Source organism: Coloeus monedula (genome assembly GCF_965178545.1).
Source record: "Coloeus monedula genome assembly, chromosome: 18".
NCBI lineage: Eukaryota > Metazoa > Chordata > Aves > Passeriformes > Corvidae > Coloeus > Coloeus monedula.
The window spans coordinates 11,015,862-11,041,728 of NC_138798.1; the positions used below are offsets into that span (position 1 = coordinate 11,015,862).

The 25,867-nt window shown below is 39.1% G+C and overlaps 1 protein-coding gene across 2 annotated transcripts in view; it reads left to right on the top strand.

Moving 5' to 3' along the window:
- Positions 1-439: 439 nt before the first annotated feature.
- Positions 440-25,867, top strand: part of CIT (citron rho-interacting serine/threonine kinase) — a gene marked incomplete at both ends in the record, with an annotated part of 65,978 nt that continues 40,550 nt past the window's right edge. For both annotated transcript variants that reach the window (XM_082293532.1, XM_082293533.1), the window contains 12 exons: positions 440-535; positions 1,292-1,433; positions 2,718-2,893; positions 3,747-3,848; positions 4,048-4,190; positions 5,052-5,145; positions 6,506-6,709; positions 7,246-7,399; positions 15,782-15,962; positions 23,038-23,143; positions 24,015-24,158; positions 25,493-25,612. In XM_082293532.1, coding sequence (XP_082149658.1) covers positions 440-535; positions 1,292-1,433; positions 2,718-2,893; positions 3,747-3,848; positions 4,048-4,190; positions 5,052-5,145; positions 6,506-6,709; positions 7,246-7,399; positions 15,782-15,962; positions 23,038-23,143; positions 24,015-24,158; positions 25,493-25,612 — 1,662 coding nt within the window. The remainder of the gene's footprint in view (positions 536-1,291; positions 1,434-2,717; positions 2,894-3,746; positions 3,849-4,047; positions 4,191-5,051; positions 5,146-6,505; positions 6,710-7,245; positions 7,400-15,781; positions 15,963-23,037; positions 23,144-24,014; positions 24,159-25,492; positions 25,613-25,867) is intronic.

Consider the following 25,867-nt stretch of genomic DNA (forward strand, 5'->3'; position numbering starts at 1 on the left):
CCACGGGAAGGGGGCTTGGGACGGAGCGGCTCTGAGGGGGGCTCGTGTCCTCCCGCTGCAAGCTCCGGAATTTGGGGGGCTCCGCGCCTTCCCAGCGAGGTTGTGGGGTCGCCGCCCCTGGAGGTGTTTAAAGAAAGACTGGCCGAGGCGCTGAGTGCCGCGGGGAAGTTGACACGGTACGGTTCGCTCACAGGTTGGACTCGATGGTCTCGGAGGTCTTCTTCAACGTAATTGCTTCTATGCTTCTCCCCAATTTAACTGCCGGGACGCTCCAGGCGCGTTTAAGCTTATGAATTTTGTCCCCAAGGAAATGCAGATGTTGCTTAAATTGCATCCCCCCATGTCCATATTTTTTTACTTAAAGTGAGCCAGTCAAGTGCTTCCTGATTGTCCCTGTTCCCTTTTTCAGGTGATCGTTTGTATGAGATAAGCTGTAGAGATGTTGAAGTTTAAATGTGGAGCCCGAAATCCAGTCGAGGCAGGACCAGTGGAGCCTATCACTAGCCGAGTTTCTCGGCTAAATCTGCTCTTTCAGGTGAAGAACCTCTGGCCTGTGAGCAGCTGATCTCGGTTTTGTCCTTGTCCATTCCCAGGATCTCAAAATACAGCTTTGCTTGTTTGGATGCTGAAATCATGCCTGTGTCATTATTTGGAGGAAGCGGTAAAAGAAAGGGATAACTAAGTGAAGTTCAAAGTGTATCTGGTTTGCACAAAGTTCAGTGGATACTAACTGGTCTTATGTTTTGTGCGTCTGTCAGTGTTTTAGCCTGATGGATTTTTCCATGTAAAGATGTAATATTGCTTTCTGTGCCCTGTAATCTTCAGTTTTTTCATGGGTGAAGGAGCTGTGGGTTTGTCCTGAGATTAATTTACCTAAGGGGCTGCTATTTGATCATCTGAGATTCAACAGCTTTTTCTTCTAGAGGTATTATTGATACTGATTGCTTAAACTATTTGTACCATGAAAAATCCTTCATGATACAATGTCAAGGAAAAAGCCAACAGATCAGAGTCATCAGGAGGATGTAGATTGTTAAAATTTGATCAGGGCTTTCTTGAAACTGTCTTTAAAGGATTGCATTGTCTAAAAGAAAGAACACCTGTAACAGCTATTGCATATAGACACTGAGTTGGTGTATTTACGTCACACTTCTGTATCATTTGCCTAATTTCTTAAGATGTGATTTGAGAATGGATAATATATAATCTGCTCTGTACATCTGTTATTGGTTTGAGGCTTTTCATTGTTGTCTGAGACTCCATCTGCTGTTGCTGCTTTTTTTTTTTCTAGGGGAAGCCACTCTTTGTAACTCAACAGCAGATGTCTCCTCTCTCCCGGGAAGGCATCCTTGATTCATTATTTGTTCTTTTTGAAGAATGCAGAAACCCTGCTTTAATGAAAATTAAACATGTTGGCAACTTTGTCAAGAAGTGTAAGTTTGTTTAGACTAATTTTCATGTGTCACTTTATAAAACAATTCTTAAAGATATGGATGTTAGAGTAATGCTTTAGTTGCTTTTGACTGTAACCCAGGACTTTGAGCATCTGATTTTTTTGTTGGCAGAATCAACTCTGCAAAGGGGATCTTGGAAATGTTAGTAAAGCTTTGTTCAGGTCTGAGAAGATCAAATGCAAGTGGCTTTGAAGTGCTGTGACTCAAATGTGCATGCTTCTTAGTCTGTACTGTATATTTGAGGAGGTACTTTCTTGGAAAGTGAGTACTGGCTACAGCAAAGCTTCAAGTGTGCACCACAGCAGGATGTCAGAAGTTGAGAGCAGGATAGTGACTATGAGAAAAAAAGATTTGAGAGCAGGATAGTGACTATGAGAAAAAAAGACTTGGTAATCCTTGGCTCTTTCACCTTTTAGATTACACGTGTTACCTCAGTTTTGCATGTGTAACTGGTAAAGATCATTTCTGTGCTTCAGAAAGGTTCTAAAGGAGTAAATATTTTGCTGATAATGTGCTCAGATTCTTTTTGGGGAAGAGAAGAGAAAATTTCCATCAATTTTTCCATTAAGATATAGCAGAAAGACATTTGGTTTCAAGTAACATGTCGTGCCCTCCATTATAGTTCCACCCAATGGTTTGTAGGTATTATTAGCAGACAGTAATTTTCTGCTAGTTTGAATAATTTTTAGAACAATCTCCCATGAGTGATTGATTATCATCGTTCATGCTGGTTGGAACTAGTCAGTGGAAAACTCGAGCTGAATATCTGCAATAAATGCCTGTGGTGGGTTGTTAGACAACAGACTGATGCCTCCCTCAGGCAGAGGAGCAAACCTTGCCCCTGGACTAGAATTCGCTGGGTAAAGCCCTCATGTTTAGAGAATATCCTTTGTATTGATAATGGATGGCTGGAAAGAAATTAGAAACCAGAGAGGTTCTCAGCCTCTGATGTTATGAATGGGACAGAATTACCATTGCTATGGGAACTGTCTTAGCATTTCCTGATCCTTTTGTATGTACCATATTTCAGACTTAACTCTGCATTGATACAGTCTTTTTCTAGTTCTGATGCATGCTGTTATTTATAAGAAGCATATTCTGGAAAGATTTAACATTTCTTGAGAATCTGGAATTAATTTTGGGGTTTTTTTGGCTTTGATTTCCTGTTGGTTTTTTTTAAATTTTATTCCCCAGTTTCGATGTTGTCTCTTTTTTATAAAATGCTAGTTGCCTAATGTAAAAATAAGTATTTTGATTTTATAGATGCAGAGGCTATTGCTGAACTAAAGGAACTGCAACCCAGTGTGAAGGATTTTGAAGTAAAGGGTGTGGTTGGCTGTGGTCACTCTGCAGATGTCAAAGTAGTGAGAGAGAAAGTCACTGGTGATGTCTATGCTATGAAGGTGATGAGCAAGGAGTCCTTGATGGCACAGGAACATGTATGTAAATTTTTCTGTTATGAGAGTAGGAGGATAAATTGCAATTTGCTGAACGCTTCCTTCTGACACTATTATTAGAATTGAGTTAAAAATATATCTTGAGAAAGTTCATCCTACATTTCAGTGAGGCAATAAATTTGTGTGTAGTTTTGCTGTGTTTAAAAGCTGTTGTCACAGTCTATGGGTCTGTTGAGTGAGGTGCCAAAACATGTAAAGAGCTTCCCATCTGATTATAAGAAAAGAAAAACAGGTGATGAAAACACTGAATCAGTATTGATCTTGATGATGATGGCTTGAATTTTCAGACAATCTATTCATTAAGGGTTTTTTTATTTTAAAGAGCAAAGTAGAATGTCAAGAGTGGGTGTGAAAGCAAACTGTGGTGACTGGATTTTTATGGAGACCTCTTGCTAGCTTGAGAAATGTGTTACTTGGAAACTTTAGAAAGGGATAATGGAGGTTGTTGTCATAGTTTGGTGAGAAACGGAAGTTAATCTTTGCTGACATGAGATGACAAGTAGGACAGAGATACTCCATGAGAGACCTCATGAACTTATACAATATCTGCATCAGTTTTTCCCAATACATGGTGCAGTAAGGTTGCTCCTGATATCCCTCAGCATTGTTTGTGGCTAACAGAAATGAAGCTCAACTAAAATGACCCTTTATGTGGCATAGATTGACAAGAAAGCAAGGTATGGTACTATCCTCACATGGCACTTGCTCAGGAAACAGCACTTAATAATTTCTGTGTAATTTTTTTGTGGTGCGTGCCAAGTTTTTCTAAAACTAAGGGATTCTAATGTATTCTCACTCCCTCTTATCATGATGTAACTGAAAACTTTTTTGGTAGGTGTCATTTTTTGAGGAAGAACGCAGCATATTAGCTCAGAGCACCAGTCCATGGATTCCACAGTTACAATATGCGTTTCAAGACAAGAAAAATCTCTACTTGGTAAATGCCTAGTCTTTGATTTTTCTCTTCTATCGAACGCCATTGCTGTTGGTTTATTAAAGAACAATATGATGGTTGAAATGTGCTTGTTTCTGTAAATTTTCCTTCACCACATACCATTGTTTGATATGTGCCCAGTGGAGTATTGGGGAGTATAGTGGAATATCTTGCATATCTGTTCCTTTAAAATTTTATGTAGGTTATGGAGTATCAGCCTGGTGGGGACTTGCTGTCACTCTTAAACAGATATGAGGACCAGCTGGATGAGAATATGGTGCAGTTTTACCTTGCAGAGTTGGTTTTGGCCATTCACAGTGTCCATCAAATGGGTTATGTCCACCGGTATGTAAAGGTTGCTTTGGGTGCTTCTCTATTCTGTCCTCTTTCAGGACAGTATTTCACATGCTTCGTCAGAAGATGAAATTAGAAAATTAATCAGACTCCCAACTATAATTGTAGCTCAGGGCATTAACTTTGATGTAAAGTTCAGACTAATATCAAGAAAGGATTGTTACATATATTTTTCTGGAGGCTCAGTAAAAAGAAGTCTTAATGTTGCACTGTTAAAAAATTTAAATCTTTTCCATGGATTGCTGCTTTTGGCACCAAATACTACGGGAAATTAATGTGATTGTTAAAAATTGTTGTGTGCTGATTGGTGAACATGGCAGTATAGGATGTTGGAGGAGTTAAATATCAGAGTTTTCTCTCAAGGCTTGGAGACTGTTACTGTGTGCATTTTCAAATAATATTTGTATTTTAAAAATTATTCCATTCTGAGGATGTGGAAATGTTAGGAAGTATTTTATGTTCCAAGAGTTTGTAGTGGCTGCACTTAGAGCATGAGCTGTGGCTTTCTAGTGCAAGGTCACTGCCTGGATTTGGAAATGTGCAGAAAAAATTGTGAGGGAATTTGGGAAGAAAACCACAAAATACTGTACTGTAACTCAGTTACAATGTGAGCAATGCAAAATCACCTTCCCTTTTCATCTGATATCAATAATTACTAACCTTCCATGCAATAAGGGGGACTTCAGTACTTCCGTATTTGCTTATCAACAGGACAACTGTTGGAAATAAGACTCACACTTGAAAGGCTTTAAGCATATGGTTGAGTATAGCTGAATAGGGATATCCTGTTACCTGGACGTGACAGTAGGGAATGGTCTGAAAAGGTTCTGATTGCTTTCTTCTGGTTTACAGAGATATCAAACCAGAGAACGTTCTTATTGACCAAACAGGACACATTAAACTGGTGGACTTTGGGTCAGCTGCCAAAATGACAGTAAACAAAACGGTAATAATATGGATTAAAAATTTGTCTGTGGCTTGTTCAGATAGTCCAGTCGAAAAGGGAAAACTAACTTGGTATCTGATTCTGATTACACCTTGCTCTTCTCTCTTTTGCCTTTCTTGTCCACTATGGAGTCTATTCACAATTGTCTTTTTCCATTTGTGAATGGCTTTTCAAGCATGAGCTCAAGTATCTTTTGCAGCCCTCAGTAGATACATATTTGTTTACTAAAATACTAATACACAAGAAAGGCAAAGGTAAGTGCTTTCTCATGATGCTGCAGTGTGATACAAAATCATACTTTTAGAGGTTCTTACAGCTGTTCAATGCTGTGTTTAAAGAGGACATAGATTTATAGTTGGAATGAGAATTGTGCCTGTTTTAATTAAGGTGGCATAACTTTGAAGGCTGGGGAACTCTTGATCAAAATGAATCACATTTAAATATTCTGGGCTTCACTCACTAGAAAGTACTGCATCAAATCTGAATCAGTGGAGTTTTTTATAAGTTGATTGTAAGGTTTGGTAACTGCATACATCTTCCAGTGAAGATTTTTAAAATGTAAATGTATCTAAGTGAGAACATGAAGTTCTGTACCATATTTCTGTCTTGTTTTACAATTTTTATTTTTCCATAACATTTTCTTTGTAATGTGATTCTTAATATCCTGTTTTCCCTGTTCTTACATTTTCAGTGCTTCTCTGCATTGCATTTTCCTTTTAAGTTTTTTCTTCACACTGTATCTTCAATCACTCACAGGCTTTTATGTTAGCCTGCCTTCCCTTTTGTTTCATTCTTTATGCCACTCAGTACAAAAATGATTGCAGCATTGGCTCCTGAATTACCTTTTCTAAACAGTCCAGAAATTCAAATATTAGTACTCTGCTGATCATGAACACTAGGTAATAAAAAGCTAAGGGTGACCTTACCTATGTAATGAGGGCAGAGAATATTTATGTCTAAATCTGACAATTTTTGAAGTTTCAGCTATGATGTCCCTGTTAATACTAGTTGAAGCAGAGTATTTCTGCTGTTTAAAACATCAGTTTAGTATTTCTGTGTTTTTTGGAATGCTGCTTTTCTACTTTAGAAGTTTGTACTTTATAGTAACAATTAGCTCTGATAATTTGACTCTTTATATACCAAATAGCTTGCTTTGTTGGTTTATCAGCAGTTTCCTTAACCTGGTACTTATTTGCTAAACAGCTTTGCTTAAAATTACTTACTTCACTTGGAGAGCTGAAAATTATGTCTCATTAAAAAAAAAAAAGGGGGGGAAAAAAATCTAAAACCTTTGTTTTATTACCAATATGACATTGAACAGAAAGTGCTGTAATTCCACTCGGTTTATCTTTGCTCTTAGGTAAATGCCAGGCTTCCTGTGGGCACACCTGACTACATGGCACCAGAGGTGCTGACAGGGTTGGGTGGGGATGGCAAAGCCTCCTACGGCCTCGAATGCGACTGGTGGTCCCTTGGAGTCATCGCCTATGAAATGATTTATGGAAGGTCTCCCTTCACTGAAGGCACTTCAGCAAAAACTTTAAATAACATCATGAACTTCCAGGTAGAGAATCTTTTCCCTCTTAAGTAGAAAGGTTATAACTAAAGACTGCTTTTCTCAACTTTTTTTAAAGTTTATGGATGTCTCTTACTTCATCGTGTTCATAAAATATTTGGAATATATGCATTGTATTTTATTTATATGTCTTTGTATTATAGATATCAAGTTATTTTTTGTAATAGGAGTCATCATCCCTGATTCAAAAAATCCTAAAACACAAACCTTTGGAAGTTTGTGAGAATTTTCTGGGGAAGTGTCTTGTTTTACTATTCCAATTATGTGTGCCATTGGCCATTGTTCAGCATAAGATGGTGACCTGGGATACCATTTGCCTGGGTGGGAAGGGTTGTTCCTGTGTTCTTATCTTTACTGCAGTAAATGCATATAAAAGCCTATTTTGATAAAATGCACCATGCTTTTATTTGTGTGCTATAAATATTCATCCTTTGTACCTGACATATCTCAGCATAATGAAACTTAATTTTATTGTTCTGAGCCTGTTTTCCTATTGAGCAGAAATCTATTTCTTCCTAATGCAGAAATTTCTGAAGTTCCCAGAGGATGTGAAAGTTAGCAGTGACTTTCTTGACCTGATCCAGAGTCTGCTCTGTGGGCAGAAGGAAAGGCTGGGTTATGAGGGTCTCTGCTGCCATCCATTTTTTTCTAAAATTGACTGGAACAATATCCGTAATTGTAAGTAGAATAAAATTGTATTTATAAACAATTCCTGGGCTTTTTGGTAAAGGGAAAATTTGTACAATGAGTATTTAAGTGTGTTTGATCTGAATTATTCATAATGAAGCAAGATTGGTTCCTGGAGCAGGTGTTTCTAACAAAACAGCTCATTTTGGTTTTTGCAAAGGCTATGTTAACATCCCAGGTGAAAACTGTAAGGTAGGAGGAAGTTTAGTAGAAGTTTAGTAAAACTCCATATGAATTTCTGATGTAATTGCTGTATTACTGCAGATGCTAGACTGGAAAATCAAATGGTCCTTTCCATGTCCTTCCTCAGATTAAAATGCATCAGTATGTTTGTTCAGGCCTTTCCCACCTCAATTTGCTTAATTTTGGCTTCATCTCTTGTTGTTGTTATTGTGTCTTCACCTTTCTCTTTTGTTACTTGTGAACCAACTTCACTTAAGGTTGGTTTATTTTTTGTAGTTCCAGTAGGTCTGTGGCCATAGGGCCATTGGAGTTTTTTGTCAAAGTCAATGGGGATAGTGTATGACTACTTTTTTTGGTCAAAAATCTGTTCATTCAACTAGGAATAGAATAAAACCAGTGAACCAGATAATTCTCTTATGCAGAAAACTGTTTATAATACTATGTAAGCAATGGATTTTAGTATTTGGAAGTACTGAGGCACCAGCTCCATGGCAAAAGCAAATATTTCACAGTTCATCAGTGATCTCTGTATGGGGATCTGATTGTGCTGGAGAGCATTTTAAATTATTTGAACTGTAATATTATCTGGGCAAACAACATGTCTGCCTTATGTTTTTTATCAAATGTGCTGTAAGGGAATGATTGTGCACCATTTTCCATGATATATTGCTAAGCCGGTGCTTCTACTTTTGATGATCATCTCAGCACTTCATCTGTCAGCTCCACAGACTGTTTGCTCACTTTTCTGTTGATTCATTAATTTTGAACTTGTGGAGCTGCGGTTCTGTTAAATTCCATTGTTTTTGCTCTTCGAGAGCCATTGAGCCTCGAGCCCTTTTCATCACTTTAGCATACATTTCCCAGTGCTCTCTGCCTTCTCTCCCCAGAGCCCTGCCTAAACCACCAGTTTCTGCAGTTTCTGTTCCTGAATTTTGTGTTGTGTTTCTATCACATTATCTCAGATATAGAAAGAAGAATGACATGTGAGCATATGTTCTGGTGTTTCCTTGGCAATTGTCTAGTATTCACACAGCTGCATGAGTTAATGGAGCATTTTGCCGTTTCGTGTGACAGTGGTGATGCTGATGAACAAGCCAGTAGGCAGCCCTGGTGTGGTTATGATGTTGGAACAACCATTTGGGATTTTAAAAATCCCACTTCTGTCTGCAGCTGGCCAGCGGATTGCATCATTCCCTGTAATATCCCCACCTACCTACATGAGGATTCATGCAGTTTTGACCCCTCACTTTGTTGTTATGCCTCATACTTGATAAACCCCCACTGTAATAAGGGCAAAACACAGCAGTCTCCGTGCTTTAAGCAGCAGATTCAATGTTATCACCTATTGCTTTGCTCTCGGCAGTGGTTCTCCCTGTGCTGGTTTTTCAGAGCAGTGTTGCTATCATTCTGTCCAAAACCTGTGTCAGATTTGACCTGGGCTATCTAAAAGCTAAAGGTCTCTTTCTAATCTTGACCTCTGCTGATAGTGGTGTTTAACTGGAGCAATGGCAGCCTGAGAAAATGAGTGCTGGCAGAAGTCATAAGATTTAGATTTACATTAAAGAATCTCACTCCCCCAAGTTGATCTGGTCAAAGACTACTTTAAGGTTATGGAGTGTTGGACTTGGTGATCTAAAACCTTTGCCAACTGACATGACTCTGATTCCCCAATTGTTAAACAATTCTGTGTCAGTGTAGTCAGACTTTCCTATAGTCTATAAGGGCAGTGATGTAATTTCTATTTCAGGCTGAGAAAGGTAAGGAAAACATTGGTACCTTTGCCTTGCAGGTATTTAATTATCGTGCTGAGAGCTCCAGAATAGCCATTCTTAATGCACCGATTTTGCTTAAGAATGTGTTATTAAGGGGCTTTTCTGTGTTACATTTTGTTGTTATGGTAACCTATGAAACACTTGACTTTTTAGTAAACCCCTTTCCCAAAGATCGTTGCCTCTAAAAAAAGCTCCCAACTTCCCTGGGTCCAAGTAATGTGTGTCTGTAGAAGCAGCTCCTAAGTTACAGAAACATAATTAAACCATTAAACCTAAGGTCAGCTTTATCTGAATTTGTCTCAACACATGATTTTCCCCTTTGTCGAGTATTGTGCTGAAACACATGTATAGATTCTGCTCTCTGTTAACTTTGCTATTTAATGACTTCTAAAGCTTGTTAAACGCCCCCCCCCAACAGATACCACCACACTTCCTCCCCAAAAATAAAATAAACCTAAACTTTCAAAAGTTTGTGTTCACTTACTGAAGAATTTTCTGAAAATATTTTGGAGTTTATTTACCTGAAATAAACATATTTCTGTCTGTCTTTCAGCTGAATGATCAGGTATTTCACTGGAAAGTTGATAACAGAATCATTTGTGTACCTAAAAAGTATCTAAAATCAGAGGTAGAGAATGAGGGAATGACATACTTGAGTTATCAGCAACAAGGCTGATACAATTTGGGGATATTGTTAGTTGTCTTTTGTTATTTGAAATCCATAAACTGCATCAGATTTTTAATTTGGAACCAAAAATCTGCTTGCTGAAGTCTAGCTGGGAGATGGTCAGATGACTTTCATTGTTACCTAAGGAATATGTGTAGCATAAAGAGCCTTTCATTTTAAGAATTGCTTTGTAACTATAGTCCAAGAGGTCTTGAAAATGGAATGGCATATTTGAACTTGTACATGGAAATTATATGTATGAAAAAACATATGAATTAATGTCTTGTGCAAACAGAAGAACTTGAGAAGATACTAAAGACTGATTTTTAAACTGTTTTCTTCTATTAAACAGGCAGGACCCAAATCTCATTATTTGTAAGTGCAAGACACTTGTCCTTATGAACACCACGTTGTCATTCAGTATGTTAACAGTTACACATTGTGGTGTTTCATTTAAATTGTCTTCAGAAGAATGTGTTGACTTGTTTTTTGAAGTGGAGATCACTTGTATTGCAGGTTGGAAATCACTTTTATTAATAGAAATCTTTGTGTTGGATGATTGTCTTGACAAAACAGTAAAGGTGTTAAGATAATATTGTGGCGGTAGCTTAGAACTAGCACAGTGCCTTTTTTATAAGTGGCCTTAATGAAAATATCCTTAAATTTGTCAAGAATGAGACCACTCTTGATGTTAATTAAAAATTATAATCTGTTTTATTAAAAGAATAATTAAAAAAAATAATTAAAGTTAAAATAATCCAGTCTGGGGAAAATCCACAAATAAAAATCCTAAAACCCGGGTCCGCAGCGATTAGAGACCTTTAGGCCTAACCGGCACAAGGCCCCAGTACAGGAAGCCTGCTATGCTGGGCTAACTTTGGCTAGTCCAAAGTTAGATAGCTAAAATGGTCTCTCCGGGAGATAGAGGCCTGAATCACCAGCATTGAGCTTCCCCCGCGCCTAACCCGAGGCAAATACGAGCTGCCGGCCTGTGCTCTGGGTTTTATAATGTCCATGCTCCGCCCAGGTCCGCCCACAATCCAGCCCCCATGGTCTAGTGCGATTGGTGGAGTCTTGAAGTGAGGTCATTTGAATCTAGCCAATGGGATAGCTTCTTGTCCAGGGTGCTTGAAAGGCGGGAAAATGTCCTCATTGACATTCATATTGCCAAGGAGCTGAGCTGCAGGTTAACGGACAGAGACTAAAAATAGCCCTTGGCAGTTAGAAAGTCTGCTCTTGGAGCTGGGCTTAGAAGCTTGTAGAATTTAAGGACAACTAATAAAAGCATTAAACTACACTACAAACACTTCAAAGAACTTTTAAAACAGAACAATCAACAGTCATTTTAAGGAACTTTTAAAACTGAACCATAAACACTTTAAGAATCTTTTTCAAACATACTAATTAACTTGGATAACTTGGGTATGTGCAGGAAACGACATTTGGAAGTTTAAGGCTTAAGGAAGGGATTAAACGTGGGAATATTTTATCAACAGGGATTTTTAACTAGAAACTGTGATTAAGTGGTTCTGAGAATAAAGTTTATCTCTTTAACTAGTTTGATGGGCATTTTAAATATGTAAAGGCTAATCTGGCAATTAAAACACTTAATATGCAAAATGCAAAACTGGGGTATATAACATCTTATCATGCAAAATCAGGGCACTTAACATGCAAAGGCCAATTTGGTGGATTTCATATATAACAAATTTCATCACTGGGATTGTCTATTTTTCACACTTTCTCAAATAGGTCTGTTAGAGCCTGAGGAAGAGTAATGCCTAACCTATTTTAAAAGGCTGCTTTTCCTCAGAAAGCATTTATAGATCACCTTGTAGATCAAGAACAGACACATTTTTATCCTTAAGAAATGTTCTGTATTGCCTTTAAGCTTCCTATTTCAGTTGAGTCTTTCAGTGTCCTAGGGGAAATGCAATCTCTCTCTTCTGAATTTGTATGAAAATATTTTGAAAGGATGGAAAGACCTGGTTAAGGCAATGTTCCAGTCATAAATACACACACTAATGTAGAGTTTTAAAAAAGGGCTTTTTTCCATAAGACACATTTTATCTAATCTTAATGATAAGCTGATTAAAGTACTAGAGTGTGTGTGGTGGTTTTGGATTTTTTTTTCTTTTTCCTTTTTTCTTTTCCTTTTTTTTTTTTCCCCTTAAACTTAGCAACCTACAACACCTCCTTTTCCTCTGAAAGTCATAATTTGGAACAGATGGAAGAGGGTTATATCTTTCCACAAGTGGGGAGGTATCTAGGCAAGGAATTGGCTTTTTTAAAACATGCAGTTCTCTACAGGATACTTTAAATGGTAAACAGAACATGTACATTCATTGTAACATATTGGAGACAAAAGGAGGTCTTTGTACCCAACCAGTTTCTGTGAGAAGAAGCATTGGGTTTACTGTCTTTCTGAGTAATACTTTTGCCTCCCTTCTGGGTAAGCCTGAGAAAAGTGCAAATTTGTCACCTTGTCAGATGTGATGGCATGGTGTTCACATTTATTTCTCAGAGGCTTATCTTGACCTCTGCTAAAGGATCCTTCCCTTTAAAGAAGCAACTGATAAGCACATCAATGTATTTGCATTCACCAGTCTTCATCTTGTTTTGAAAATACTATAGTTCTGTGACAGCTTTCTGATTTTAAGCAAGAAATAATAACTTGAGATTATGCCATCATGTGACCTACAGTTGAAAACAAAATGGCTTGTCTGTTTTAGCTTGATTTTACAAGACTACTCTGTTTATTCTGTAGGTATTTTTGACATCAGAGAAAGGACTCCTTAGTCTGAGGAATATAAGTCTATGAAGAAGCTACCAAATAATTAAGAACATCAGACAGAGTGGATCTAGCTTTTTTTTTCTTCTTTTTTTAATTATTATTCCCTCTTACTCCTAAGTGATTTTTTTTTTCTCTAAGGTGCTGAAATGCCTTCAGAACTTCTGCTTCTCATTTTCAGCCACTGTTGACAAGTTCAGAACGACTTAACATCTAGAGGTGTTTTTGATGAATGACTGTTCTAAGTTTTCTCTTCAGTTGCTACTATTTCTTGATAGAAATATTGTAACAAAGTTATACTGTAGAGTTGCAGAGATTTTGGACTGTTAGTCATGGATTTCAGTGAATGCAAAATAGAGGGCAAAGGATTTTTCATTATTTTTAATCTAGTATTTACAATTTCTCTTCTTTGTTGTCATATTTTATTAAACATACAGAGGAAGCTGTAGTGTAAAACATTGGGCTCTTTAAACTCGTTTCCCACCAGCCCCAAAGGTTTGCTCTGCCTCACATTCAGTTTTATCTTTGTGCATCCATTGTTCCCCCACTGAGTGCTTTTTCATCTTTTTATGTGCATGCATAGTTAAATTATATTTTCTTTTATGCATGTGGTTTGTGTAGGAATTCTTATTGTTGGTAAGAGGAACAACTTTCTTTTTAATTGCAAGGGCTTGAAGATGACTCTTAAGATCTTATTTGCTAATTTCTGGGGGGAAGTAAGGCTTTAGATCTCTCTTTCAGAGATGAAGTTATCTGTCAGGCTCTGGGGAGTACAGAACAGGGTACTTATACAGTTATAAAAAGGCAGTAGGTTGGTTTTTGCTACCTCTTTAAAGTCATTCTAGACTTTTGCAGATGAAGTGAAGAGTTTGCTGTTTTCTCTATTACTTTACCTCATAGACAGTACCTGCCTTCAAAAACAGTGTTAAAAATCCCACAGCAACCCCTTCCTGTAAGAGGAAGTGCAGAGTTTTTTCAGCAAAGGTTCTGAAACTAAAAAATACTAATCCTGAACTAATCCTCCTCTGCTGTGAATTAACTTCAACTTTGGGCTTATATTTGCATTAAAGATGATATGCTTACAAATTGTTTTCTGTTACTTCTCTGTTTTTAATTATTAAGAGTATATGTAAGAGTAGCTGGATGTTATCCTGACACTAAGTGATTTTTAAAAAGAAGTACATATCCCAATCAACAATCTATATTTCAAAATTATGTTTATGGTACATAAATATCAGCATTATATTATATATTTGTATTATAAGCAATAAAATAGAAGAAAATAATAAATTCGTGATACTGACATAAAATGTTCTGGAGCTGGTAAGTTGCAGCAGGCTGAAACTGCTTACTACAGGATCTATTTAATTTGTATATATTCCCCATTTATCTCATTCTAATGTACTTGGAACTACTGTACGTGAGCAGCATCTGCTTCGTGGAATTTCTTCTCACTTCCCTGCTTGGGAGCAGCATCAGGATGGCTCTTCAGGGAGCTGCTACCAAAGCCTGTGCATGTAGTTGGGATTTGGCAGTTTATCCAGACAGATTCTTTATGTTTTTGGCTGTTAATCCTGGTCTGGTGGGTAGCTCCAGCGAGGGAATGGAGAGTTAAAGGCGGGCAGTGGAAGGCTTTGGCAGCCTAGAGGGAGCCAGCGCCTCCAGCCGTGACTCGCTGTGCCCCTGCCACTCACAGGCAGCAGCGTCTGTCACGCCACAGGCAGGTAGGGTTAAACCCGGCATGCGGGGACTCGGGAGCAGGGAGCCTGCACTGCAGGGGTTGGAATGTTTGTTCCTGGTCCTTCAATCCTCATCAGCCCTTCGGCTGCAGGGGATCCATACTGGATCCATGGTAACGGTTTTAGCACACTCCACTTCCATCAGCTGGTAACAATGGGCTGTTCCAGCTACTGGCTGAGGAGGCTATCTCCTTTGCTAATCTGAGAGTTGCAGTGAGTGGGGACCCAGTGATGAAATAAATTAATAAATGTTAGGAAACGAGATTTAATGAGGTAGGAATTGCACAGTAGGGCTTCTGCATTCATTCCTTTCCCACACGTAGCCAAGCCAGCAGGTAGTTCGGGTGCTGTACATCACCAAGAAGAACTTGTCCTTTTGTTCCTTTGGTTAATTAAACTGAAGCAAGCACGAGAAAATCACCTGAAATTAAAAAAACGCTCAGCAAGTTAAGTGGTACCAATTTAGAAATTATAGTAAGAAATTCATTGTAATTCCTTCCATTTACACCTGTCTTCAGAGCTGATTGTATCAGAGCCAGACTGCAGTGGTGTCCCGGCAAGAGTTCCAGATCTTAAGCAAGCTCTTTTAGAGAAATAAAATCAATCTTCTTTTCCTAAAGAAAAGCTCACTGAAGTGAGCTTTTAGTGTCTATAGTTTATTAGAACCTTCTAGGAGAAAGACCAGTTTGCTGTTGATTAGAAACCCATGCTGGGAAGATTCTTGTTAGTGTTAAAGGGTAAGACATATCCCTTAGCTAACTAACACAGGATCAGGCTTCTTTCTCAGGTAGTGTCACTGATTGGACAGGTTGGAGACATTTTCCTTTTCAAGATTAATCAGAATCGACAGACTTCTGGCTATATTACAGTAATGATTTTCTTAGCCTGGTGCTTTGATTTTATTATTGTTGTGTTAAAACCTCAACATCTTAACCTGAAAGAAAAACAAACCCCAAATCCCAGAATCTCCAATGTCCAAGCTAAATCCCAGTTTGATCAGTGTGGGAGATGCTGTGCCTGCAGAGTGGTAGCCATGTTGGCAGCTTAGGGGTTAATCTCTTGTTGCTGTAATACGCTTTGAGAGCAGCAGCTCAGTCTGCTTGTGTTAGCAAGATTAAAAGCAGAAGCTGCAGTGCCATTGCAAGCACTTGAATGAGTGGGACTGTTGCAGAGTGAACTGTAGCTGAATTTTGTCCTTTTTTCTTGCTTTTTTTCCACCAGCTCCTCCCCCCTTCATTCCTACTCTCAAGTCTGATGATGACACCTCAAATTTTGATGAACCAGAGAAGAATTCGTGGGGTTTATCCTCTATGCGCCAGTTGAACCCAGCAGGATTCTCGGGGGAAGATTTGCCGTTTGTGGGGTTTTCATTCATCAAGGATTTGGGGATACTCAGATCAGAGTAAGTAGGAATTATTGCTTAGGTGGATAGGACCCCTGGAAAAATGGGAAGGTTTGTTACAGAGAGGATGGAGTGTGTGAGGAAAAGCTGTTTTAACTGACCTGTACTCTGCTGTAGGGAAGCTGCCAGATTCAGGCTTTATCTGTTGCTGGTGTGTCTTGTGCATGTCCTACTGTTCTCTGATTGTTTCTGGGATGAGGGGGGGGAAATGGGATGGAAAGATTAATTCTAAACCAGTTATTATTAAAATTGTAGTTCAAATAGTTTGAATTAGTTGTTGCTGTTAAGCAGGGAGCAGTAGGTGATTGCATTTCTGGTACTGCAGATCCCTGCAAGGAGGAGAATACTGAGGAGTTCAGAGATGGAAAAAGGGGATGGTGTTATTTTATTGGGTCAGAGAGTGGGCACCAAGTGCTGGGAATGTGTAAGACTGCATCAGTGATCCATAGAAAAGGAGGTCCACTAACCTGGGAATGTGCAGTGATGGGTCAGTGAGTAAGGGAAGGAGCTGCATGGCAGCTGGCTCTGCTCTGTGCTGCTGGGTCAAGTTAAATAGGAGGACTGGACATTGCTGTGTTGTGTGTTAGGAGACTGGAGATTCAGATGAAATACGCAGAGGCTGTGTGCGTGGAGGGATGTAAAGACCTCAGAGAAACGTTTTCTTCCCATTGAAAACCAATTTCTGAGAGGATGGAGTCAGAGAAAAAGCAGAATATAAGTAGTGTGATATAAACCATTTGATGTGGTGGGTGGCTGGTTTCTGATGACAGAGCTATTGAAAAAGTATTAGTGCAGAGTGTTAAGTTGGGAAGTCCTTAGCTCGGGATCAGGAGGCCTCTCAGGAACGCAGTGGCTTTGGCTGGGTTAGTGACTCAATGCACTGTGTTTTCATGTCAACCCTCATTCCCTGCTGCCGGTTTGCTCCTTTCAGGGACTTCGTTGTCAATCTGTCTTAATTGTGTTTCATTTTGTGTCATATTGGTTGTGATAGTTGCTCTGCAGTAAGCTTGTCACTGAATTTGGTAATACTGTTGACATCTTTGATCTTGCTCACACGATGAATCAAGGTTATATGATGGTTATGCCAGAAATAAAAAGGGAATCTTTGGCTGTCCCTCCTCAGCAGAGTTGCTTTTATGGCAAAAGAGGAAGGAAGCGAGAGGATGTAAAACCCCAGAAAGTGTTTTTTTGGTGAAATGATCTAATATTGTCAGCAGGATGGAATATTAGATCTGTAGATACCTGGGGTTAAAATCTGTCTTAATTAGGAGTGAGATAATTTAGGCTATTATCTTTTCTGCCTGGGGAACTGCAATCTGTGTACAAGGGCTATGTGGCCGTTCAGGTAACAGTCAGAAAAGCCTCAACAGTGACCATATATGTGTGGTAAAAACATATATGTAATTGGGCCCAGGACTAGAACTGAAGAGGAGCATGGGATAAAGTCTCAGAATAGTGGTGTAACTGTGCTGGAGGCTGAGAGAGCTGTAGCAGATGGACTGAGGTGCTTTCTCTGTGGAGCTGGTACTGAAAATGCGTATGGAAGTTATATTCGAATTTTGGGAATAGGTGAGAAGAGGTACAGCAAATGAATATAGATATTAATGTCCTCTGCAGAAATTTTGACTGAAGTAAAATTTCTGTTTGGTGTGGCCTGTGTTTTCTTAAACTGGAACAGAAAGGCATCATATGTTTAATTTTCTCCCAAATAATTTTAATGTGAGTAGATCTTAATGGTTTCCTGAATGAGATCTTGATAAATGCACTTCGCTAATTTTAGCAGTAAATACTTGCATTTTGTTCTAAGAAGGTGATTTAAATATGGCAAAATGCTTATGCAGGTTTTAAAACACCTGTATTTAAATAATGCAGTGATTAGTTTATTTTCAATACCACTGCAAATGGATCACAAAGATAACTTCTTATTTATAAAATATTGTCTGGCGTATGTTTTACTTGGGGAAATATAGTACTGTTTCTGTCCATGCTACCTTGAAAATCAAATTCTTAGATGAAGAACAGTAAAGCGTGGAGGGGACTTATCTGTTATGAATCTTGGGATGCCTTCTCTGGAAGGTCCTAAGTCATGAAGTTTATCAGTCCAGAATTTTTTAAAAAAATCTTTCCTGTGAAAGTCTAACCTTATAGTTGCTAAGTGATGCAGATCTGTTTTCCTGTCTGCAGCATGAACCTTCTAGTGCTGCTCACAGTAAGGCCAGGCAACTGCAGAGTGCCAGTGACAAGGTCCTTGAAACTTTCAGCACTTTTAATCTGGGGGCTGTCAAACTATGAAGATGAGGGTTATGTTCTTGCCCTTGTCCACTGGACAGTAAGAAGCTATGGCTGAGCTGGGAGTTTCAAATATTTCAGAGAAAAGGCAGCTAAAAAAAAAGGACAGAAGAAGGATAAGAGAATTTCTCTTTTCCACTCTCCCAGTGACTTAGGGCTAGAAGGGTTTGCCTAAGTCACTTAGACCTGTTGCCAGAAATTATATAGTTGGTGTGCAGTTTAGAAGGGTCCATTGAATTACAATGCTCTGCGACCCCCTACCATGAGATGTGGGAAGAATTTGTGACCCTCTAACAAATGTGAGAGTTAACAAAAATGCAAAAGGCACAACAATAATGTGTCATAGGAAGCAATGAGGAGAAATCAAGGGCATTGCTTAAGTCATGGGTTCCTGTACTAGCAAAGCATTTAAGTAAATCTGCTCTTTGGAGAGCTAGGCTGAGGCTGCAGAGAAGGACCAGCTAACTCCTTCTCCCATCATGACCCCTGAATTCTGGATGTGGGGGAGAAAAGCCCATCTGATTGCAAATCTGGCTGCTGGTTTGGCTGCAAGCGTGTGACTGTGACAAGATAAGAGGCAACCAAGAGTTTAATTCCATTAAAAGCCAGCCCCACCTTACTTCCTATCCCTAACCATGGCTGATCTCCAGTGCTTAGAACAAGTGACAGAAACCCTTGGCTGCCAAAAATGTGCATCAAGTGGTGGAAGAAAATCGTTCTTGTCCTTTGCAGGTGATTAGCAGAAGCCTGAAGGCATAAGATAAATATGCTATAAATTCAGGGCTAACCAAGTATACCAAACTGCCTAATAAAAATAAATACCTAGGAAAATTAGTGCCTAATAAAAATAAATACCAAATAAAACATATCAAAATACCTAATAAAAAATAAATGCCTAATTAAAAAATAGTTTATTCCATAAATTTTTGCCTGCCTATGTCCTCCCTGTAAGGTCCTAAGAAGTGGTATTCCTCAAGATTTTTGGGGTTTTGTTTTCTGGGGGTTTTTTTGGGTTACTGGGGTTTTTTTAAAAAATTAAATTAAAATTAAAATGAAATTAAAATTTAAATTTAAAAAAAATTAAATTAAAATTTTAAAAATTGATATGGATTCATGACTGTCATTATAAAATACTGAGAGTTAAAATGGGCCATTCCTCCAAAAAGGACTACTGATTTCTTCCAACAGTTTTTCGGGTTCTGGTAAGCTCTTTCACCAAAGGTAGATGAAAGAGGAAGCACAGGATGAGCATACCAAAAATATGCCTTGCTTCAGCGAGCTCTATTCACAGATTGATGGTATCACTGTTTGGTTTTGGTTGGGTTTTTTTAGGCCTGAGCAAGCATTTACGAGGGGGCGGAAGGTACAGATGAGTATAATGCTAAAAAGAATAGAGCATGAGGGATGGGGGATGATATTATCAGCATGTGGTGTGGGAGCCAGGATTAGGACAGATGGTGCCAATCGTTGTGAGAAGGAAGAAGCGCAGGTGAGTTGGGGGTTTAGGACAGTGTCAGAAAAGGACACAGGAAGTTACAAGGTGGGATGTGATGCACAAGGTACAAGTTTGATACCAAGAATCATCTTGGAGCTTTTCCTGTGCCAGTGCTTTCTTCTTCATCTCAGCCATGTTAGGACTGGAGGAGCTTTTACACAATCAGCACCATTTCTGTTCATTCTTCTGGTTGATGCTGCTGCTGATCTAGCTGTGAAATCACTAGTCAGCTCTAAGTTAGCTTGGCTTTTAGTCATGCAGGTGCTGCTTCTTTGCAAAGTAAATCGCCACAGCCAGTGCTATCACATCTTGGTACTCTAGACTTGACTTTGGGGTTTTTTTAATCTTTCATTGCAATTTTCTTGTTGATGGAGCTGGTTACCTTTTGTTAATCTTTTTTTTCATACTTGAGAGGAAGCAGCAGAAACTGCTCTGTTGTGCTAAGAGAATTGATTCAGGTATAGCAGTTAATTGAATGAAATACTCTGAGATGGTCCCAGCCTGAATGATAGCTTTGCATCATGGCTTTTGATGTTGGCTTGTATGTGTTTAATTTCTGCAATGATGCTGACTGAGGAAGAATGTAAGTGCCCCAGAAATGTGGGTATTTTCCACCTTGTCATGCTGTGTTGAGAGCTTCTGTCACCATTACAAGGCTTATTAGATTAGCCAGTATTCCATTTTTCTTGATTTCCTCTGTCTGCCCCTTTCTGATACTTTGAAGGTTGTATGGATGTTCAGGAAGTTGTTCTAATACAATTTGTACACAGGAAAGAATTACTGGGAAAGCCTGTCTCCTAAAAACTGTGTGTACAGTGCTAGCTGAGATCAGCTTCCCTTGGGGATAAGATACACTGTTTCCATGGCAGGAAAATCATCATGTCACCAGGACATGTATTTTTACGGAATTTCTTCCTCACTTTGGACAGACTGTAGTTCTATCTGTAGCCTTCTCTCCCCTTATAAAGCCAACACCAACCCTGAGTAGCAGCTCTTTCTGCAGTCACCTCATGAAATCCAAATTTGCTCAATCTCCTGTGCCCTGTCCCCACCCCACCCCACCCCACCCCACCCCACCCCACCCCACCCCACCCCACCTGGCTGAACCACCTGTCTTTTGCATAGCTCTTCATCTCCTTCCCTGAATCCCTCCTGTTCCTGTCAGGCTTGAAGTGCCTGGGGATGCTTTCAGCTGACTTACCAGGAGAAATTTTTGAAATGCAAAATGGTGCCTGTAATATTAGGCTCTGATTCTTTTAATAGGAAATAAAACCAATAAGCAAAAATAATGAACAGAATTAGCTCCTCTGGGGAGGTGGAATAGAAGACACAAATAAAACCAGGTCTGTGAGAACTGGCTAGAGTTTTCTTAGGTAATGCCTCAGATCTGAAAAGAATGGAAGTAAAAAAGTGATGGTTAAGGTTGAAACTATAATTTAAAAGAAGATTGCTTAAGCCAATACAGTTCAGACCTGTAAAACTAAATTTTTATTTTAAGAAGATTTTCAGACTTGTCTCAGTACATATTTGCAGCTATTTACATATATTTGATTAACATTTGAAAGCAGATTCTTTAGTGTCTTTTTTAGTTAATGTGAGCTTTAATTTGTATTTTTAGACTGCTTTTCTCAACTATTCATTTTTAGCCTTGTTTGTACACCCAGCTGTTACGGGATTTAATATGCATCTTTCTCAGATGGTTGCTTTTTCTCTGTAGGAGTATAGACACACTTTATAAATTGATTTTTAAATATGGTAATTCGACGGATCAGATTGATTGGACCAGGGCTAAAAGAATGCTGTATAAAAGCATTAATTTTAAACATTTTTTTCTAATTAAGGCCTGATCATATCTGTATCATTGCCATGCAGGACTCTTTCTTCTAAGTTTTTCCGTATCAGATTTCTGAAGAGATGTATTAATATATGACCTTTCAAGGCAGCATTGGTGGATTTTGCTGTGTTTGTTTGCCAATATTAAAACCGTGTTTCCTAATCACTGCTCAAGGTGGTGGTGCTGAAGATCTGTTTGATACAGAATTGTTGCTGCATTTTTGTAAAAATCCATGTATATCCTTCTGTGCCTTTGCTGCATATCCAGTTGGATTAAGGAGTAGATTCTTCTCAGAAAATGGTGGTGATGGAATGAAACTTTCCTTGGTGTTGAGAGGAGCCTGTGCTGCTGTGTGTGGGTGTCTGGCTCTATGCAGAGAGCTGCTCAAAGCTCCTTTCCCTCTGTGGAGATAACTGGCTGCACACCAAACTGTGGCCAGGAGAAGCAGAAAGCAATGTGTGGGCAGCCTGTGTGATCTTTTATTAGTGCCTTCATTGTAATGCTGCATTTTCATCTATCAGTTAACACTGCTTCCATCATTAACTGCTTGAGTCTCTAGTCTGAATCATTTTATGTGAGGAGAATGTGCCTTTTTAAATTGTGTTTTGATGTGTGTACTTAATTTTTTGGTTGCAGGTTGCATATTTAAAACTGCAAAGCACTGAAAATATGCTTCTAAACATCAGGTGGCTTCCTATCATTTTCTAAAATAAATTTAAACTAACAGGAATGATAAATTTCTTAAATGCTGAGCCCCAATTACACAGAAAGCTTAAGTAAATATTTTCCCCAGGTTTCTGGAGTCAAATTGTTTTGAACATTACAGTTGTGTTCAGGAAAAAAAATTACTTCTAAGTGGAACTCTGAAGTTCTGCAGTGTGACTGATCATATTGATATTGATTGGGTTTGTAGGGATCATATAAATTGGGTTAGGGAATTTTCAATTTTGATTCACAGAATGTAGCTAAGGATATTAAATTCTTCCTGTGGTGCAGATTATGACATGTTGAAGTTTTTAGGGCTTTTTTACTTTGATGATAATTCAACAACCTGTTTAAAAATGAAGTACCAAATAAAGAGCATTTCTCTGAAAATTTGTTATTTTTCTGAATGGTTATGTTGACTTTATGCTTTGTTTTTGTTGCACCTATAAATCCATACAAATCCTGCAAAACTACTGCTGTGATTCATTGTTTTGCACTGTGACATAGCCACTGATGGAAAATATTAATACCGTAACTGGAAGTACACGTGGATTATTTAATATTGATGTACTGTCATTAGCTTTTATGGTACATTTGATCTGCAATGATGGCTGTTAGGCTGTGATTGCTGCACAATCACTTTTCTTTTATCCTGGAATAAGTAAGTACCCAATGACTTTACAGAGGCTGCATAAATCAGATTTCTGTACATTTTGCCCATATTCATGTGCTGTTTGGCTTTGCTCTTTTAGATCTGCTTTTTCAAGTGTGGATTCCCCAGCCAAGGTCAGCTCCATGGAAAAGACACTTCTTCTCAAGAGCAAAGAACTCCAAGACGCCCAGGACAAGTGTCACAAGGTATTTATTTATGCGATTGGCCGCACCCATTGCTCCAGGAATCTGCAGCCACTGTATGTCCAGGGATCTGTCAGATGCTGCTGATCATCCAGACTCGTGGTGGGCAAAGTGCTTTTCCTTCAGAGAGGTGGCTTCCTGTCCAGTACAAAGGGAGATGAATGTAGGCCATGCTGTTGCTGTAGATACTTTTAACTTAACAAGAAGCGGCTCTGGATTTTAAACAGTGCTTTTCTCAGCGTGCCACAGACGACTGCTTTTTCCTGCAGGCCCTGCCTCTTCATCAGACACCCATTACAGCAGTACTGTTCTGAGGGTTCTTCCTCACTCATCAGCTCCTGCTTATGTAACTGTTGTCACGTCACTGCTTATGGTGAACGTCTTGTAACAGTTGCTGTGCTTCAATAAAGGGAACCTGGTGGAGTCTTTTAACACTTACTGCTTGTTTGAGACTTTTATGAGAGTTCCATTACTTTTCTCCCCGCTCTGTTCTGGATTTGACCATTTGCTCCTGACAAGGAGATGGGGGGAAACCATCTTCTGGTCCAGCATGGATTTGGGATAAGGTTAAAGTGACCCATCTCTGCAAGTCAGGTGAAAAATGATTGTGTCTTCTTTGCTAACTGGGGTTCGAAGAATGACTGAATATGAACAAGCAGCTTGAATGAATGGGGTGACTTAGACTTACTACTTTGTCCTTAAGAAGAACTGTGCATTCCTGGAGCAGAGACAATGGTATTGGAATTTAAACAACATTTGGAGAAACATAGCTAGAAGTCTCTTGGAGACAAATTCCTTACAAAGAGAGCTCTGAAAGTAGCAGTTAGCAAAGCTTTTGAAGCCCCCCTTTATAACCTCTTGATATTTATTGCAGATGGAGCAGGAAATGACGCGGTTGCACCGGAGAGTGTCAGAGGTGGAGGCTGTACTTAGCCAAAAGGAGGTGGAACTGAAAGCCTCTGAGACCCAGCGATCCCTTCTGGAGCAGGACCTGGCCACCTATATCACAGAATGCAGTGTGAGCCCTTACACCAGTCCTTTCAGCTCTGAAGGCCTGAAATCTGGTGGTCTTTGTCTTTCTCTTCCATCATGCTTTCAGTAGGGTACTTGATGGAGAGAAAATACTATGTGAGAGGCTATCTGTTGAATATGGAGCCCTGAAGTGTTTGCAAAAGCTTGCTTGGTAGTTTTATTCAAATGTTGTTTCATGGTCATGTGCTTAGATCATGCAGGAGTGACTACTGTCCTGGTCTTGCTGAAACTCTCTGTGATGTTTGTCTTACTGGCTGTGCTAGAACATGCCTGGGTTGTGCTTCTTGAAGGTTTTTTAGCCAGAAGATGGGGCCTGATCAGTGCCTAGACAGAAATCTTCAAGAACAAATAGGATTAGGAAGCAGTGGTGTTGCCTCCATCTGTGGTGTTCTGAGTTCAGACTGATCCAGTTCCCCAGCACAGTGTCAGTCAGGGAGGATCGAGAACAGGTGCTATTTTTCAGGTAGAATATAAAAATGGGGCTGTAAAACCATGTCTTAAAAGATCGTTTTTCATGAGAGCTGAAATGTCTGCCCGGTTGTCCTGGCAAGATTCCAGTGAGGATATTTTCATTCATGCAGTCATTGATAGACTCTGTCTTTTCAGTTGGATATACAATTATGTTTCCTCTCTTGTACCAAGAACAAAAATGCAGCTAATACTCTGTTCCAGCGAATTGAAAACCATTTCTGATGTCTTGGTTTGTTGGGAAGCACATCTTAGAATGGGGCCAAGTGATTTTCCTATACTGAATGCTAGTAGGTAAAGAAATAAAATTCAGTTTGTGTCTTTCTGTTGATGAATAAAACTCAGTTAATAGGAGCACCACTCCACTGGTGACTCCAAATTTGGAGGTAAGGCATGTGGTGAGATACAGACTCAACTCTTGTCTTCCTTGTAGAAGTTTAACAATGATTAAAGCATTTGACTCACTTAACAGCAACAAGAAAAATGTAAGTAACATTAAGTTGAAGGATTGTATCTAGGTTGTGAGTTAATAGTGCTGGATAAAATATAGATAAATGCTGTCAATAATGGATGCCTTTTGTGATCTGTGTTTGGTTTTTGTCTCTAAACCTGATGTGAGGAAGTGGCGATTTGAACTAAGATTTAAGTTGAGTAAAGTGTTTGTAAAATGGGCTGCTTCTGTTCAGAGAGGAGCAGCACTGGCCATGAATTTCATTAGGGTTCCATCACTGGTGCCTCCATTTTTTTTGATGCCTCACTACAGCCAAGGAGGCATTTGTGTAACTGAAGATCTTCATAATACAACCATTTGAGAAACCAAAGCCTATGTATTGAACATTTTGCTTTCTGCAGAGCTTAAAGCGAAGCCTGGAGCAGGCACGGATGGAGGTGTCTCAGGAAGATGATAAGGCACTACAGCTACTTCATGATATCAGAGAGCAAAGCCGAAAACTGCAAGAGATCAAAGAACAGGTATTCCTGCTTCTTTGGGGAGCAGAGTGGCTGCCCACAAATAGGCATTCTTGGCATATTCTAGCTCTGGTGCCAGGATTATGTTTGGTGTTGATAGGCTATAATAACTCCCAAGCTGTGTGATTTCACAGGGGTTCCTGAATGATATAGGAAGAAACAAAATTCCACTTGTGTATTTTGCAAGTAAGCACAAACTCCAAACTTCATGCTTTTCTTTTCCTAGTCCTGGAAGTACTTTGTCTATAAAATCAGCTT